Here is a 16,348-nt window from a genome sequence, read left to right as displayed (position 1 = left end):
TGAAACAACATCAGAGATATGAAAATCTGCTTAACCAACCTCAAGAAGTCACTATTCCACCACCAACGCCAAATACAATACCGCCATCGAGCGATTGTACCCGAGGACCTCTACATGTTGTACTATAAAGTGTGTAGAATGCACACTTATTAGCATCTATTAAAGCCAAGAATCGAGCAACCGTAAATCATTTATGTGTTGTTTGGTTGCATTTTATATAATATTGCATTTATAAGTTTGACTCATGCATTTTGCATATCTTATCTGTTTTTGTCGGAATATCGTGGCCAGAAGGCGTACAGGGCAACATGAGGGACGACAGCGGTCAAGGAACGAGATAAAATAAGCTAAACTTGGCGATGAAACGACAAAGTACATAAATGTTGAAGAAGACCCAACGACCGATCGATCATATAGACTCTAATTATAATTATGCTGATCAACCAGTGGCTAAATAGCTACCGATAGGTCATAGGTGCACACACTGACTTAAATAAATAGGTTTTTACGTCAGAATTTCGAGAGGAGAGACAGGAGGATAGTTGGTTATAAAGAGTTGAGTCCAAAAATCCTAGTTTTAGAGCAAAGAACTCGTGGGTTCCAAGCACGGAATTTTAGAGCAACTAACAAGGCGCGAAAAATGACGATTCACGAGGACTCAAGCATAGTTTTCTTCTTTCTTTTTAGAATCCTATTTTCTTTTCCATAACAATTATGAGAAGTGGTGTTTCGACTAGTAAACTGTATCAACAAATGCATAAGAGAGAAATATAGGGATATAAGTGGAAACATAAGATGAAGATTTGACTGTAGTCTCTTTTTATAAAAGTAATTAATCTTGTTAATTTTGAGTTTTATAATAATAAAGCAACCAATTAAAGTTCAATTCAATAATACCAACATGTAAGTGATTGAGAATAAATCAACTTGTAAGAGTCCACTTTACTTTAATATAGATCAAATTTTATTGAAGCATAACATTTAATAATACTTTTAAAATTGTAAAAGAAATTCAATCACAGTGAATCTTGAATGGAAACCGTGGGTTTTTCTTCAAAACATAATAGCAGTTTGGCTAACGTAATAGAAAAAATAATAATTATAGAATTAAAAAAAAAAAAAAAAAAAAAAAAAAAAAAAAAAAAACATTGAAAAAATACAATATTTATGAAACCTAAAAAACCTCAAAATTAAAAAGTTTTGAAATTTTACATTAATCTATGGGAAAACTTTGGCCAATATCTTTGAGGATATTACTTGCTAGAATCCTAATGAGATTCAATTGGCGTGAAACCAAGAAGTAAGACATATATAACTTGGAGAAAAACTAATAGGCCAAGTAACCCTTCTTACGGATATACACATCCGTGTAGTATTACAAAAATAAAGGAATTTCTTTTACTTGGTTTCTTAGTTGTCATTAATTGAGTATTTATTTATGTAAAATAAATTTTATTAGACTAGGTTATTTACCTCTTCACTGATACATGGGAGTTGCAGCTAACAACTGTTGTTGATACACCTGCCGCTGAAACAGCTGGGCCAGCTTATGATGGAGACGATGTTCTACTCTTTGATGCTTAAGTGGATGTTTAATTTCACTTGTTTTTGTTTTGTTGTTTTGGCTTATTTACTCTTGTAACAGTCATTTTGGTATCCATAACATTTTTATCCTTTTCAGGTGTGTATGAGTTCAAGCAATATATGACAAGTGGGGAGATTGTTAGAATCCTATTGAATTTCTAGTAATTAAAATCCTACCTGACTTGGTTCACAAGTCTTGGAACCGTGCTACAAAGAAGAAATATTTTATCACGGGTCTTTTAATTATAATTGTCATATATATTGCTAGAGTTTTAATAGATATTTTATCACGGGTCTCTAAGATATAGAATCCTACGTGACTTAAGTATTTTTAATATTTTTGTCTCTGACTTTTCCTTGTATAAGGATCTAGTGCCGTAGGATATAAAAGGAGAGCAATCCGAGCATAAAGTTTTTACGCCATCTTTGAGAGAAAAAATTTACACAGGATATTTTCTTTACTCTCGTTTTTATTGGTGTCTTTTTTATCGAGAGAAAATCCGCAAAGAAAATATTTTGCTCTCGTTTTTTTGCTCGATCGTGATACGTGATTTTTATAGAAAATATATCGGCTTCAAGACTTTGTGGTGAAGACACCAAGATTCAAAGATTATCACAAATTTGCTTCTTCTATACAAAACAAAGATCGGTTTCTTCGGGAGAGGGGTTTAAACAGATCTCAGGAGGAGATCGATCCGCCGACTGAAGAGATTCAGAGTTGAAGGGAGTTCAACCGAGTGGAGAGGAGGCTGACACAATCGAAGTCACTAGTTTTCAGTATTTTGCATAAGAACGGCGTCAAGATAAAGAGGGAGTCTTTAATTTATTATTTAAATCCTAATATTGTGCCGGTAAAACTAAAATATTGAATATTCGTTTTTGCAGATTCTCGTGGATATAGGGTACAATTGTATCTGAACCATATTAAATTTGTGTCTCGTTCATATCTGTTTTTACAAACTGTTTCACGAACTGTCACAACACTACACGCAACAGTAACGAAAAACTGAATTTAACACAAATAATTTATATTTGCACGAAATAAATTCTAACAATTTTCATCAAGAGCCTGTCTCTAGATATACTTAGTGAGATTTTTGGTATTAATTAATTTATTTTGTTACGTGCAAATATGTTTCATCGTGAAGTGCACGTATCGTACAAGTAATATAATGGATTTTTATGTCCGGATATCGATCACACGAGAAATATTCAATTGTCTAATCCTAAGCGCTAGATTCTCACAACTATGTTCAAGTCCACCATGTACAGTCTAATAACCGGTGATTAACTAAATTACACTAAAATATTAAACGCAAATTAAAATAGCAAGAAAAATATATAAACACGAAGATTATCAAAGTAAACGATCCTAGGATTTTATCTTCCCTAATGTGATTATTGATCCCCCAATTCCCTCAATTATGCATGCAAATAATTCGGATTACTAACCTGAGATGCTAAATTAATCATAACCCGCTTCCGCGTGTATTACGATTCTATTATTCAAGACTAAATTACTGTATTCGTACGCAATTTCAATCAAGAACAAAGCATTAAGCACAAATCTCAATAATGGCTACCTAAGAGGTTAACTATATTCCTATGATAACACAACAAAGGCTCTTCTACCGTAGTTCTAATTGTTAAACCGATCTTCCGATTCATGCATTCAACAATAACAATAAAGCACATAAAGTGATCAAGTTCATGCACTTAATAAATCAAGTAGAAGAAACAATCTAAATTAATACTTGCATAAAATCATAGAATTGGGCTCACAAATCCGACATAGGGTTTGAATAAGACCTTAGAAATATAGACTTAGCTACTCGTAGTTCTTATGATAAAGAAAATAAAATAAATAAATAAAATAAGAAAAACTATGCTTGTGTCTTCGTTGATCTTTGTTCCTCGCGTTTTGTGGTGTAAAATTTCGTAGAGACTTGTTGCTTTTATAGTGTTTTCTTGATAAGGAAGTAATTGAAACCTAATACGAATCAATTTCCACCACTTTCCCCCATCATGGTTCGTTCTTCGATTTTTGCCATGTTGGAGTCCCAATTTTGGAATGTTGCGTGAATAAGAATTGATTCCCTGGAAATTAGCTTTCCAATGCCGCCAAAACCAGCTGATTTGGAGTTTGTCTGAGAGAGATATAGTCGAAATGGTGGACACTGTCAAAGTTGTGACGAGATTCCTTCTTCCAATTTGATTTATTTCCTTATTTGCAACTTTTTCCTTTCTTTTTGATACTTTTTCCTTCATGGACACCTAATTCTCATTTTTCACCTATAAAACACAAAATCAATTAATTAAATCACAAATATAACTAAATTTAAACAAAAGATCCACGTAAAGTAAATGTATTGAGTGTATAATCTACAATCAACAACCACCTCTCTTAGATGGATCAAATTAGTCTTACTGGAAATCGAAGATGAAGATGTTCATCAAGTCTGTTGATGAACGAGCCTGGCTCGCTATCGTGACTGGTTGGACCCCGCCCATGGCTAAAGGAACAGATGGTATGGAGACAGTAAAACCAGAAGGAAAATGGATTAATGAAGAGATATTACTTGCCAGTTACAACTCAAGGGCGATAAACTCAATTTTCAGTGGCGTTGGTGACAATCAGTTCAAACTGATATCATCGTGTATATCAGTAAAAAGGGCATGGGAGATCCTACAAGAGACGTACGGAGGCACATTAACTGTTAAAACATCTAAGCTGCAGATGCGAGCCACAAGATCTGAAAGTCTTCGTATGGAGGAGGACGAGACGATTGCTGATTTTCACGCTAAACCGTGTGATATTTCAAATGAATCTTATGCACTAGGTGAACAATACTCGGAAACAAAGTTGGTAAGAAAGGCACTACGTTCATTACCAGAAAGATTCGCTTAAAGAGTTGCAGCAATCGAAGAAGTGAGGGATATCAACACGCTAAAGCTAGATGAGCTCATGGGTAAATTGCAAACCCAAGAAATGAATTTTAGAGCAAATATCCGAGATAAGAAAAATGTGAAGAATGTGGCATTCCAAGCTGAAGCTTGCCATGGCAACTCACAAGGCCAAACATTTCCTACCTTAATGTTGAAGAATCCTTAGCAATTATGACAAAGAACATTGAAAGGCTACGTCAAGAAATTGAAAATTGAGAAAATTCCTCTCAATCAGGTAAGTCTGTTAATCTTCAAAGTCTTAAAAAGTTGTCTAATAATGGTTATTCTTATGATACAAAGTCTAGAAGAATACAATGTCGAGAGTGTATGGATTTTGGACATATTCAGGCCGAGTGTACAAACAAATTGAAGAAAAACAGGATGTCACTCACCACTGTTTGAAGTGATAAAGATAACAGTGATGAGGATGAGAATAACAAAGAAGACCAAACCACTAACTTTGTAGCATTCAGTGGTACTTCTTCGATGAGCAGAACCGAGGGAACTGTTGCAACAGTCTGTCAAACAGAACTCAGGTATGATGAATTATCTTCAGATAAGAACAAGAGTCCGACTTCATCATTTATTTTTGCAGGTAACTTTGAGAGCAGTAGTGATGATGAAGAGCCCACCCTAGAAGAGATTAAAAATACATATGAAAAAATGTACCAGGAGTGGCTCGAAGTATCTGAGGTAAATAAATGTCTTCAAAAGGATAAGCATGTTCTAATAGAGGAAAACAAGGTGTTGAAGGTAAGAATTTCTACTCTTGAGGAAAATTCTATTAGAGTAGATAAATAAACAAGCTATACTGATACTTACTGATACTGATACTGATACTGATACTGATATTGATAATGATACTGATACTGATGCAAATACTGATATTGATATTGAAATTGATACTGATACTGACACTGACACTGATGTTGATATTGATACTGATACTGATGTTGATAGTCATATTGATATTAAATCTAATATTAATACGGATACTCATATTAATATTGATACTCATAATCATATTGATTCTCATATTAATATTGATACTAATATTGATACTGATATTGATAGCGATGTTGATACTAATACTAATAATACTGATACTAATACTAATATTGATATTGATACTGATACTGATACTGATACTGATACTAATACTGAAACTGATACTGAAATTGATACTGATGTTGATACTCATATTGATACTGATACTGAAACCGATACTGATGCCGATACTCATATTGATACTTAAATTGATAATGGTAAGTACTGATACCAATACTAATACTGGTTAATACTGATACGTATACTTATACTGATATTAATATTAATATTCATATTAGTACTAATAAGAATACTATTATTAATAGTAATATGACTACTAATACTAATAATAATACTATTACTAATACTAATATGAATACTCATGTACTGCTGCTAATGATACATATACTGATACTGATACTGATACATATACTGATATTGATAATGATACTGATACCGATACTAATATTGATACAGATACTTATACTGATATTAATACTAATATTTGTACTAATACTAATATTATTACTAAAAGTAATACTAATATCAATAGTCATACTTACACTAATACTAATACTAATTATAATTCTAATATTAATTATAATTCTAATATTCATTATAATTCTAATACTAATATTAATTATAATCCTAATATTAATTATAATATTATATTAATCATAATTACAATCTAAATCCTATTTCTATTATTAATACTAATACTAATTCAAAGAATATTAATTATAATTCTAATGCTAATGCTAATATTAATCACAAATTATGATTTTGCATCAATATTTTTTTATTCCAATGATCTATTATTTTATTTTTTTTAAAAACAATTTTATTCAATCTCGAACCTTTATATCAAATTTCTTATGTGTGATAGCTGAAGTGTCAAAAAACACATATTAAATATATTAGAAATTAATATTTAATTATATCATCAAACACAATGTTATTTAAAATATTATAAGGGTATAAGAAAACGTTAAGACGTAAAATAACAATAATCGTTGTTAATAAGATAAATTATGAAAATCCTCCTGAACTTAGGCTAAATTACAGAAAACACCCCCACTTATCGGTGATTACCAAAATCCCCCTGATGTTTGTTTTTTGTCTTACACGACCCCCTTATGGTGTGATTTTTTACGAAATCTTTTTTATTCCATGTCATATCCCAAAAAATATGGACTCGTACTTTTTAAATACAAAAATTACCCTCTGAGATGGCCATGGTAATAATAAAAATTTGTGAAAGTGTTATTTAAGAAGATTAAAGATTTCATGTAAAGTCCCATGATGGTAATTTTTGTCTTTAAAAAGTACCATAAAGAAATGTCGCGTGTGCAGGGTATATATCAATATTTTTCGGGGAATATTCCACATAAAAAAATCATTGCAAAATCATACCACAAGGGGGTCGACGTAAGACGGAAACAAACATCAGGGGATTTTGGTAATTACAAATATGTAGGGGCATTTTTCTTAATTTAGCCTAAGTTCAGGTGGTATTCATAAATTATCCTTGTTAATATACGACTTAAACTTATTTACACGTACGACCATATGTTAGAAAATAACATAAATGTTGATGCTATTGAAAATAGATCAAATTTCAAGTAAACAAAAGTCACTATAGAATGCTTATATAAATAAAAAATTAAAAAAATAAAATTAATTGATATTTTAAATATATAGAATATAGAGTATATATGATCATTATACATTTTAAACAAAATACTTGATATTCTCAATGTTTGATATTAAATAAAGTGAATAAACGAATTTAATACCAAATATTTAGAATAACTTTGTTATATTTTGAAATATATAAAATCGATTCGTTTTTTTGTTTGTCAATTCGTTATTCAATTTATTAGAATAATCATGATAAAGTTTGTATTTTAATTAGTATATACTATAAAAAGCAAAATCAATCGTAAAATTTATTGTCACTGGATTCAGTGAAGAGAAAATAATTGTTTAAATAATAAATGAAATTCATGTTGTATAATTTTCAATATGTTAAATAATGGGGAATACATTACTCTACACGTGACAGAAAAAAATAGTGTTTCACAATATTGTAAACTCGAACATGTATATTTTTTTTTACAGATAATATCAATAAATAATATTAAAATAGTAAAAAAAACCATATTCTCTAGTCATGTTCATGTAAAATGTATCATATCAAATAATTTATTCTGCAAATTTATGAATTAAAATATAAAATTTCCGTAACACCACCAATCATGCAATTATAATAACGGAATATTTTAAATTAAATTTAACTAAATTGAAATTAAATTAATTATAAAATATAATTAAAAACTAAATTTATTTAGAGTTTCCAAGAAAGTCGATATATTTAAAGCGTTTAATAAATGGTAGGATATAAATATATAAATAAAATAATTAAATATATTTAATCATCTTTAATTTTGGCAAATGATGACATGTTTTTTGATGATTTATTTCCACCAATCAATTCGCCGCATGAGATGAAATTGAATACACGTCACCATTTAAAATTGACAAATGTCAATTAATTAGGTGTGGAATTCAACTTCTATATATTATATAGATTTCTTATCTCACATTTTTACAATGAAGATATTTATTGTGACATGTACAGCTTTATAATTAAAAATTCGAGTTTTATTTATAAATTTCTTATTGAATTTATAAATATTTAAATAACTCTACTTAATCAAAGGAAGTTAACCTAATTAAGGGAAATATAACATGTATATATATTTGTATTCCTTGTGCATGATTGCGTTGCATTTCCACAAGGTGACAGCTGCATCCACAATCCACACAAAAATGCAAAAACATTTAAAGATTCATTAATTAAGAAACCACTGTTAGTTTAGGTTTTAAAACGTTTTAATTTTTGGTCCACTAATCTTTATTTCATTTAATTAAATTGTGGGTAATTCAAATCATGGTATTAAGGTGATTTTATGGTAATTGATTTGTAACGTTGAAGGCAATAAAAGACCATGATGGGTGGGATTTGTCTTCTGCCGTTACAAATCAATCGTGGCCCTCTTCTCTCGTCTATAAAAGAAATCCACAGCTCTTCTCCTCAACCATCAGACACAATTGAGAATTCCATCACTTACAGAAATATTCGTAAGTTGTGATATTAGAGAGATAGAGAGAAGAAGGTGTGCTACGAATAAAGTTCTCACAAGGAGATTCGAAGGAGGCCTGGCTAGGCTCGGCTTGTAGATTGCTATCGTTCATCGTCTCTATCGAAATCCATGGCGAACGGTATGTCGATAATCTCTCTATTACGTGATTATATTCTTAAGATGAATTTGATTTCAAGATTCTGTGATTAAGGTTTCCCGCATAAAATAAATAAAAGTCTTTCAATTGGTATCAGAGCATGGTTTTAAAATCGATTCATCTTAGAACTCATATATAATATTATATGTCAATCTTGTTATTGTATGATTTCATGAAATTAATCTGAAGATGAAATTATCGCGTTGATGTATGATTGATAACTAAATAGCTATAGTCTAATTAATCAATTGCGTTATCTTAATTTATCTTGCTGAGAAAATCTTGATTAATTATTCAATTAAATTATGTGTTTCTCTGTGTTCTGTTAGTCTGAAAAAGAAATCACAAAATTTTATGTGGGGCGAGATAGAATGGGTCTGAGGGTCCTTATTATTGCATGTCTGATGATTATTTTAATATTTGTCATTATATGCATCTGATCTGAATGTTAATGTAAAGAAAATCATGTCTCAGTGATTATTTTATAGTATATGAACTATGTGTGTAACTGTGTATGGCCAAATGTACGTTTATGTGTATGGCGAAATCTATGGCCAAATGTATATGCAGTTTATTAATACTCATATATTTTATGATAATTTTGCATTATTGTAATTATCACTCAAATAAAATAATGAGAATATTATTAGTTTTATATTTATGCAAATTTACTAATCTTGTAGTTGCTAAAGTGACCTAGATTAGTAAAATCAAATAAATATAAGAACTATATGAAAGTTTAATCATTAACATGATATTAAAGATTATAATATTCTCAAATTGCAGTCATAATTAAGAAATTGAGACTAGCTCAAAGGATAGTCGATTTTAATTAATTATGAACTGGGTAGGGTGTCATAATTTATATTACTTAGCAATTAGAATTGTTTACCTAAAGGTAACATGACTAATTGACGAGTGAGATAAATTATGTTAGACCCTACTTAGGTGTTATAAAAGATCATTTACACCAACATAGAGTGAACAATAGGTATGCTGTATTTCACCCAAAGGCGAACTTGTAGTGATATCGATAGTTCATCTTATTTGACTCAAGGTCTTATGTGAGCATCCTTTTATCTTTACCTTATATATTTGCTATATTTATTTCAGTTGCTATTCCTACTTCATTGTACTCGCATGCTTCTGGTATTAAGACTCTCAGTGGGTCAAATTTCTCCGAATGGTATGAACAAATTCAATTCACCTTGGGTGTTATGGATTTGGACCTAGCATTGCTTACTGAGAAACCTGGGGAAATAACGGATGCTAACAGTGAGGAAGAAGTTAGCCTAATTGAAGCTTGGACCAAGTCCAATAGGCTTAGTCTTATGCTTATTAGAATGACTGTTGCTAATAATATTAAGACTTCCCTTCCCGAGGTTGACAATGCTATGGAACTGTTAACGGCTATTAAAGAACGCTTTAAATCAGCGGACAAGTCGTTAGCAGGGACACTCATGGCTGAATTGACTACCATGAAATATGGTGGTGATAAGGGAATTCAGGAACACATCCTGAATATGACTGATAAGGCTGCCAAACTTGGAGCTCTTGGCATGAAAGTGGAAGAGTCATTCCTTGTGCAATTTATCCTTAACTCACTTCCATCAAAGTTCGGCCCATTCAAAATCCACTATAATACTCAAAAAGATAAGTGGAATTTGAATGAGCTGACTAGTATGTGTATTCAAGAGGAAGTGAGATTAAAGCAAGAAGGAAATCACTTTGCATTGGCTGTAACTCATGGAAGTATGAAGAAGAAAGGGAAATTTGTGAAGAGTGGAAAGAAATTCGCACCAAACAAAAGATATGAACCTGGTGAAAGTAGTCAGGGTCATGGAAAGGCTTTTGTTGTCACCTGTTACTTTTGTAACAAGAAGGGACATGTAAAGAAGGATTGTGAGAAACGAAAGGCTTGGTTCGAAAAGAAAGGTATTCATCTTTCTTTTGGATGTTATGAATCAAATCTTATTGAAGTTCCTTCTTACACTTGGTGGCTTGATTCTGGTGCTACAACTCATATCACAAATTCATTACAGGGATTCCTTACAACTCGGAAACCGGAGGAAAGTGAAAAGTACATCTATATGGGGAACCGTCTCAAATCTAAAGTGGCGTTCGTTGGCACTTATCGCCTCATATTAGAGACGGGTCACAAGATGGATCTTGAAAACACTTTTTATGTACCTTCGTTTTCTAGGAATTTGGTTTCTTTGTCAAAACTGGATGTTTGTGGTTATTCAGCTTTAATTGGTTGTGGAAAACTCAGTTTTATGTTTAATTCAATAATAATTGGTTCCGGTATTTTATGTGATAGTTTATATAAAATATCTTTGAATCATGAGTTTGAACAATCATTATTAACCACTCATTCGGAAGTTGGCGTAAAGCGAAGCCTAAATAACGAAAATTCTTCTATCTTGTGGCATAAACGATTGGGGCATATCTCCAAGGAAAGAATCGAAAGATTGGTAAAAACTGGAATTTTGGAAAATCTAGATTTTACTGATTTTCAAATGTGTGTGGATTGCATTAAGGGCAAGCAAACTAAACACAATAAAAGAGGTGCCACAAGAAGTAAAGAGCTTCTTGAGTTAATCCATACAGATATCTGCTCACTACATATTCCATGTTTTAGTGGAGAAAAGTATTTTATCACCTTCATTGATGATCTATCTCGTTATGGTTATCTCTATCTAATTCATGAAAAATCTCAAGCCGTTGACATGCTTGAGGTGTTTGTTACGGAAGTCGAAAGACAATTAGATAGAAAAATTAAAGTTATACGATCAGATCGGGGTGGAGAATACTATGGTAGATATGATGAGTCGGGACAAAATCCTGGCCCATTTGCTAAATTCTTAGAAAAGCGTGGTATTTGTGCTCAATACACAATGCCTGGAACACCACAGCAGAATGGAGTTGCTGAACGTCGTAATCGTACTCTCATGGATATGGTTAGGAGTATGTTAAGTAATTCAACTGTACCCATTTCACTTTGGAATGAAGCCTTGAAAACCGCTATGTATATCTTAAATCGGGTTCCCAGTAAGGCAGTCCCAACAACTCCCTACGAGTTGTGGACTGGTAGGTAACCTAGTTTAAGACATTTACATGTTTGGGGTTGTCCTGCAGAGGCTAGAATATACAATCCAAATGAAAAGAAATTGGACCCTAGAACAATTTCTAGATATTTTATTGGTTATCCACTAAAGTCAAAAGGGTACAGATTTTATTGTCCTAACCATACTACGAGGATAGTTGAAACTGGAAACGCCAAATTCTTAGAGAATGGTGAAGTTAGTGCGAGTGTTGAATCAAGAAAGGTAGAACTTGAGGAAATTGGGGTGGATATTTTACCATCTTATTTCCCTCAAGATAAAGTTACTCTTCAACCTATACAGCAGGTTGAAACAAATGATTCACCACTCCATTCACCACTTCATGAAGATGTTATTATTGGCAATACTGTAGAACCACAACAACCGGTAGCTTTGAGGAAATCTCAAAGGGAAAGAAAATCTGCCATATCCGATGATTATGTTGTGTATCTACAAGAATCTGATTTTGATATTGGTATTCAAAATGATCCAGTTTCATATTCACAAGCCATGAAAAGTAAAGATTCTAGTAAATGGATTGATGCTATGAATGAAGAGTTGAAATCAATGGACTATAATGGTGTCTGGGATCTTGTCGAATTGCCTAATAACAGTAAGAAAGTCGGTTGTAGATGGGTCTTCAAGACCAAACGTGACTCTAAAGGCAATATCGAAAGATTTAAAGCTAGACTAGTAGCCAAAGGTTTCACTCAAAAGGAAGGCATTGATTATAGAGAAACTTTCTCTCCAGTATCTAAGAAAGACTCTCTTAGAATCGTTATGGCTCTTGTAGCTCATTATGATTTGGAGTTGCACCAAATGGACGTGAAAACCGCTTTTCTGAATGGGGATTTAGATGAAGATATCTATATGGACCAGCCTGAAGGATTTGCAAAACAAGGAAAGGAACACTTGGCTTGTAAATTAAAGAAATCCATATATGGACTTAAACAAGCTTCTAGACAATGGTATACAAAATTCAATGATACCATTACTTCCTTTGGATTTAAGGAAAACACTGTTGATCAGTGTATATATCTAAAGGTCAGTGGGAGCAAGTTTATCTTTTTAGTCTTGTATGTAGATGATATTTTACTAGCAAGTAGTGATCTTGGTTTGCTTCACGAAACTAAGAATTATCTTTCCAAGAATTTTAAGATGGTTGATATGGGTGAGGCAAATTATGTCATTGGGATAGAGATCTTTAGAGATCGATCTCGAGGATTGTTAGGCTTGTCTCAGAAAGGATATATCAATCGAGTTCTTGAAAGATTTAATATGCAGTTTTGTTCAGCCATTAATGCTCCTATCACGAAAGGTGATAAATTAAATGAAAATCAATGTCCAAAGAATGATTTGGAAAAGGAGAAAATGAAATTGATTCCATATGCATCAGCAGTTGGAAGTCTGATGTATGCACAGACTTGTACTAGACCAGATATTAGTTATGCAGTGGGAGTACTTGGTAGATATCAAAGTAATCCGGGAATAGATCATTGGAAAGCAGCAAAGAAGGTTATGAGGTATCTTCAAGGAACAAAGGATTACATGCTTACTTATAGGAGATCGGACCAATTAGAGGTTATTGGTTATTCAGACTCCGATTTTGCTGGTTGTGTAGATAGTAGAAAGTCCACATCGGGCTTTGTATTTCTACTAGCTGGTGGAGCAATCTCTTGGAAGAGCGTAAAGCAAAGTATTATTGCTTCTTCCACAATGGAGGCTGAGTTTGTAGCATGTTTTGAGGCCTCGAGTCATGCACTATGGTTGCGAAATTTTATCTTAGGGCTTAAGGCTGTTGACTCAATTGCTAAGCCTTTGAAGATATATTGTGATAACACCGCAGCCGTTTTCTTCTCTAAGAATGGAAAGTATTCAAGTGGATCCAAGCACATGGATCTTAAGTACTTGGTTGTTAAAGAAAGAGTCCAGAAACAACAAGTGTCAATAGAAAATTTAAGTACAACTCTTATGGTTGCTGATCCATTAACCAAGGGATTGCCTATAAAGACATATGAGGAACATGTTATTAAAATGGGTCTTTTGAGCAATCCATGATTTTGATGAGTTATGATTATGTAATTGACACTTAATTTATTTAATCAAATGTTTCTGTTTTCCTGTTTCCAATTATGTGTGCACATATTATATTTGGATTTAACAGGGTTTGTCCTAACAAGACAAAATTAAAGGGGCTATTATGGATTAGAATAGTAAGGGTTATTAGTGGCGTGATACATAGAAGGGAATATGATAAATGAATCATATAACCGCTATGATTCACATTAATAACTCAAACTAGTTCTAGTATTAAAGTACTCTATTTACCTATTATGGTAATCACCTTAATTTTCTTTTAAAATCGTGATCACGTGTCAAATGTTTTGTATGAAGAACCCACCGAGTCAAATTATTTTTAAACTTATTTTTCTTAATCGATTCAGTGGACCAAGTGGGAGAATGTTAGTTTAGGTTTTAAAACGTTTTAATTTTTGGTCCACTAATCTTTATTTCATTTAATTAAATTGTGGGTAATTCAAATCATGGTATTAAGGTGATTTTATGGTAATTGATTTGTAACGTTGAAGGCAATAAAAGACCATGATGGGTGGGATTTGTCTTCTGCCGTTACAAATCAATCGTGGCCCTCTTCTCTCGTCTATAAAAGAAATCCACAGCTCTTCTCCTCAACCATCAGACACAATTGAGAATTCCATCACTTACAGAAATATTCGTAAGTTGTGATATTAGAGAGATAGAGAGAAGAAGGTGTGCTACGAATAAAGTTCTCACAAGGAGATTCGAAGGAGGCCTGGCTAGGCTCGGCTTGTAGATTGCTATCGTTCATCGTCTCTATCGAAATCCATGGCGAACGGTATGTCGATAATCTCTCTATTACGTGATTATATTCTTAAGATGAATTTGATTTCAAGATTCTGTGATTAAGGTTTCCCGCATAAAATAAATAAAAGTCTTTCAACCACCTCCCCCCCCCCAACCATTCAGAGATTTAAATCTAAAAAAGAAAAAAACAAAAAACAATGTTGCTGCATTTAAATCCACAATCCCATGGCGTTGCATTTCTACTAGCTAGGACGAGTAATTTTTGGCATCATCATCACAAGCAACAACTAATGCTTGTACCTTGCCCCTATCTTTTCTCTCTTTTACACACGCGGGCACACACACACACACACACACACACACACACACACACACACACACACATATATATATATATATATATATATATATATATATATATATATATATATATATATATATATATATATATATATATATATATATATATATATATATATATATATATATATATATATATATATATATGATACCTATGATCTTTCTTCCTCATTTGTTTCCTTTTTTCAGTTTTTTCCATATCCATGCAATATCATTAATTATCAGCAGAGGTGGAAACAGTGAAATTTCAAACTGTACATAAAAAAAAAAAAGCAACAACCCACAAGTTCATTTATTAATTTTATTTCATCAAAAAATTATTAGTATTAGTAATACTTAGCTCCTGATCATTTAATTTGAATTTTTATTTAACACCATGTCTCAAAAATCTCTAATTTAAAATGGTGGTTAAGCATCATGTATTAGAGATCATGGCAACAGAATAATAATCCCAATTAATTAAATTAATTAGTTACATCATATATATATATATATATATATATATATATATATATATATATAAGAACAATGAATTGTAGTGCGGTAAGCAAGCTGATCGAACCAGCTGCTTTTGACTGATGTCTGAACGACTAGTTGAAGTTATTCTGATCGCTTTGATTTTTTTTCTTTTTTTTTATGTCATTAGAAGAAATTAATCTCATCAGTTAATTCCATGCACTAACTAGCTAGAATCAGTAGCATCAGTTGAATTAATTATTTAATTTAATATAACTCAAACGCCATTCACAAATTAAGGTTTAAAAATAAAATAAAAAATATTACAACAACCTTGCATTAACATTATAAAATTACATGCAAAATATATCAATACCACGTATTATGTGATGAATTAATTTCAAATTAAATGATTATATTTAAATAACAGAATATTGAAAGCAAAAAAAAGTTAAATAAAATTTTAATATTATATATATTCGAATTTCTATATTTATTTATTATTTCTATTTTGATATTTATTTTCCATTTTTTAAGAATCACGGTCTTCAATTTTATTTATTATCTATATATAATATAAAAAGAGGATCTATGCCCTCAATGATTGACATGTGGCAAATGATGATGTCATTTGTCAAAATTGCTTAGTTGGAGTTCAATTGATTAGGTGGATTCTTCAATTGATTAGGTGTCATTTTTTTTTA

The 16,348-nt window shown here is 31.7% G+C and overlaps 1 protein-coding gene across 1 annotated transcript; it reads left to right on the top strand.

Annotated features, from left to right (window-relative positions):
* The first annotated feature begins 4,024 nt into the window (after positions 1-4,024).
* LOC148771085 (uncharacterized) lies at positions 4,025-4,492 on the top strand. Its single transcript, XM_088817480.1, has one exon. The coding sequence runs from the start codon at positions 4,025-4,027 to the stop codon at positions 4,490-4,492; it is 468 nt and encodes a 155-aa protein (XP_088673606.1).
* Positions 4,493-16,348: the final 11,856 nt, after the last annotated feature.

The sequence above is a fragment of the Erythranthe guttata genome, chromosome 4 (genome assembly GCF_056151865.1).
Source record: "Erythranthe guttata isolate IM_541 chromosome 4, IM_541, whole genome shotgun sequence".
NCBI classification, from domain to species: Eukaryota; Viridiplantae; Streptophyta; class Magnoliopsida; order Lamiales; family Phrymaceae; genus Erythranthe; species Erythranthe guttata.
Note: the sequence above shows the minus strand (reverse complement) of the source record. Positions and strands in the feature narration are given on the sequence as shown.

Bases quoted from the DNA above. Each gene is read 5' to 3' on its own strand.
- LOC148771085 (XM_088817480.1), top strand. From the start codon at position 4,025: ATGAAGATGTTCATCAAGTCTGTTGATGAACGAGCCTGGCTCGCTATC.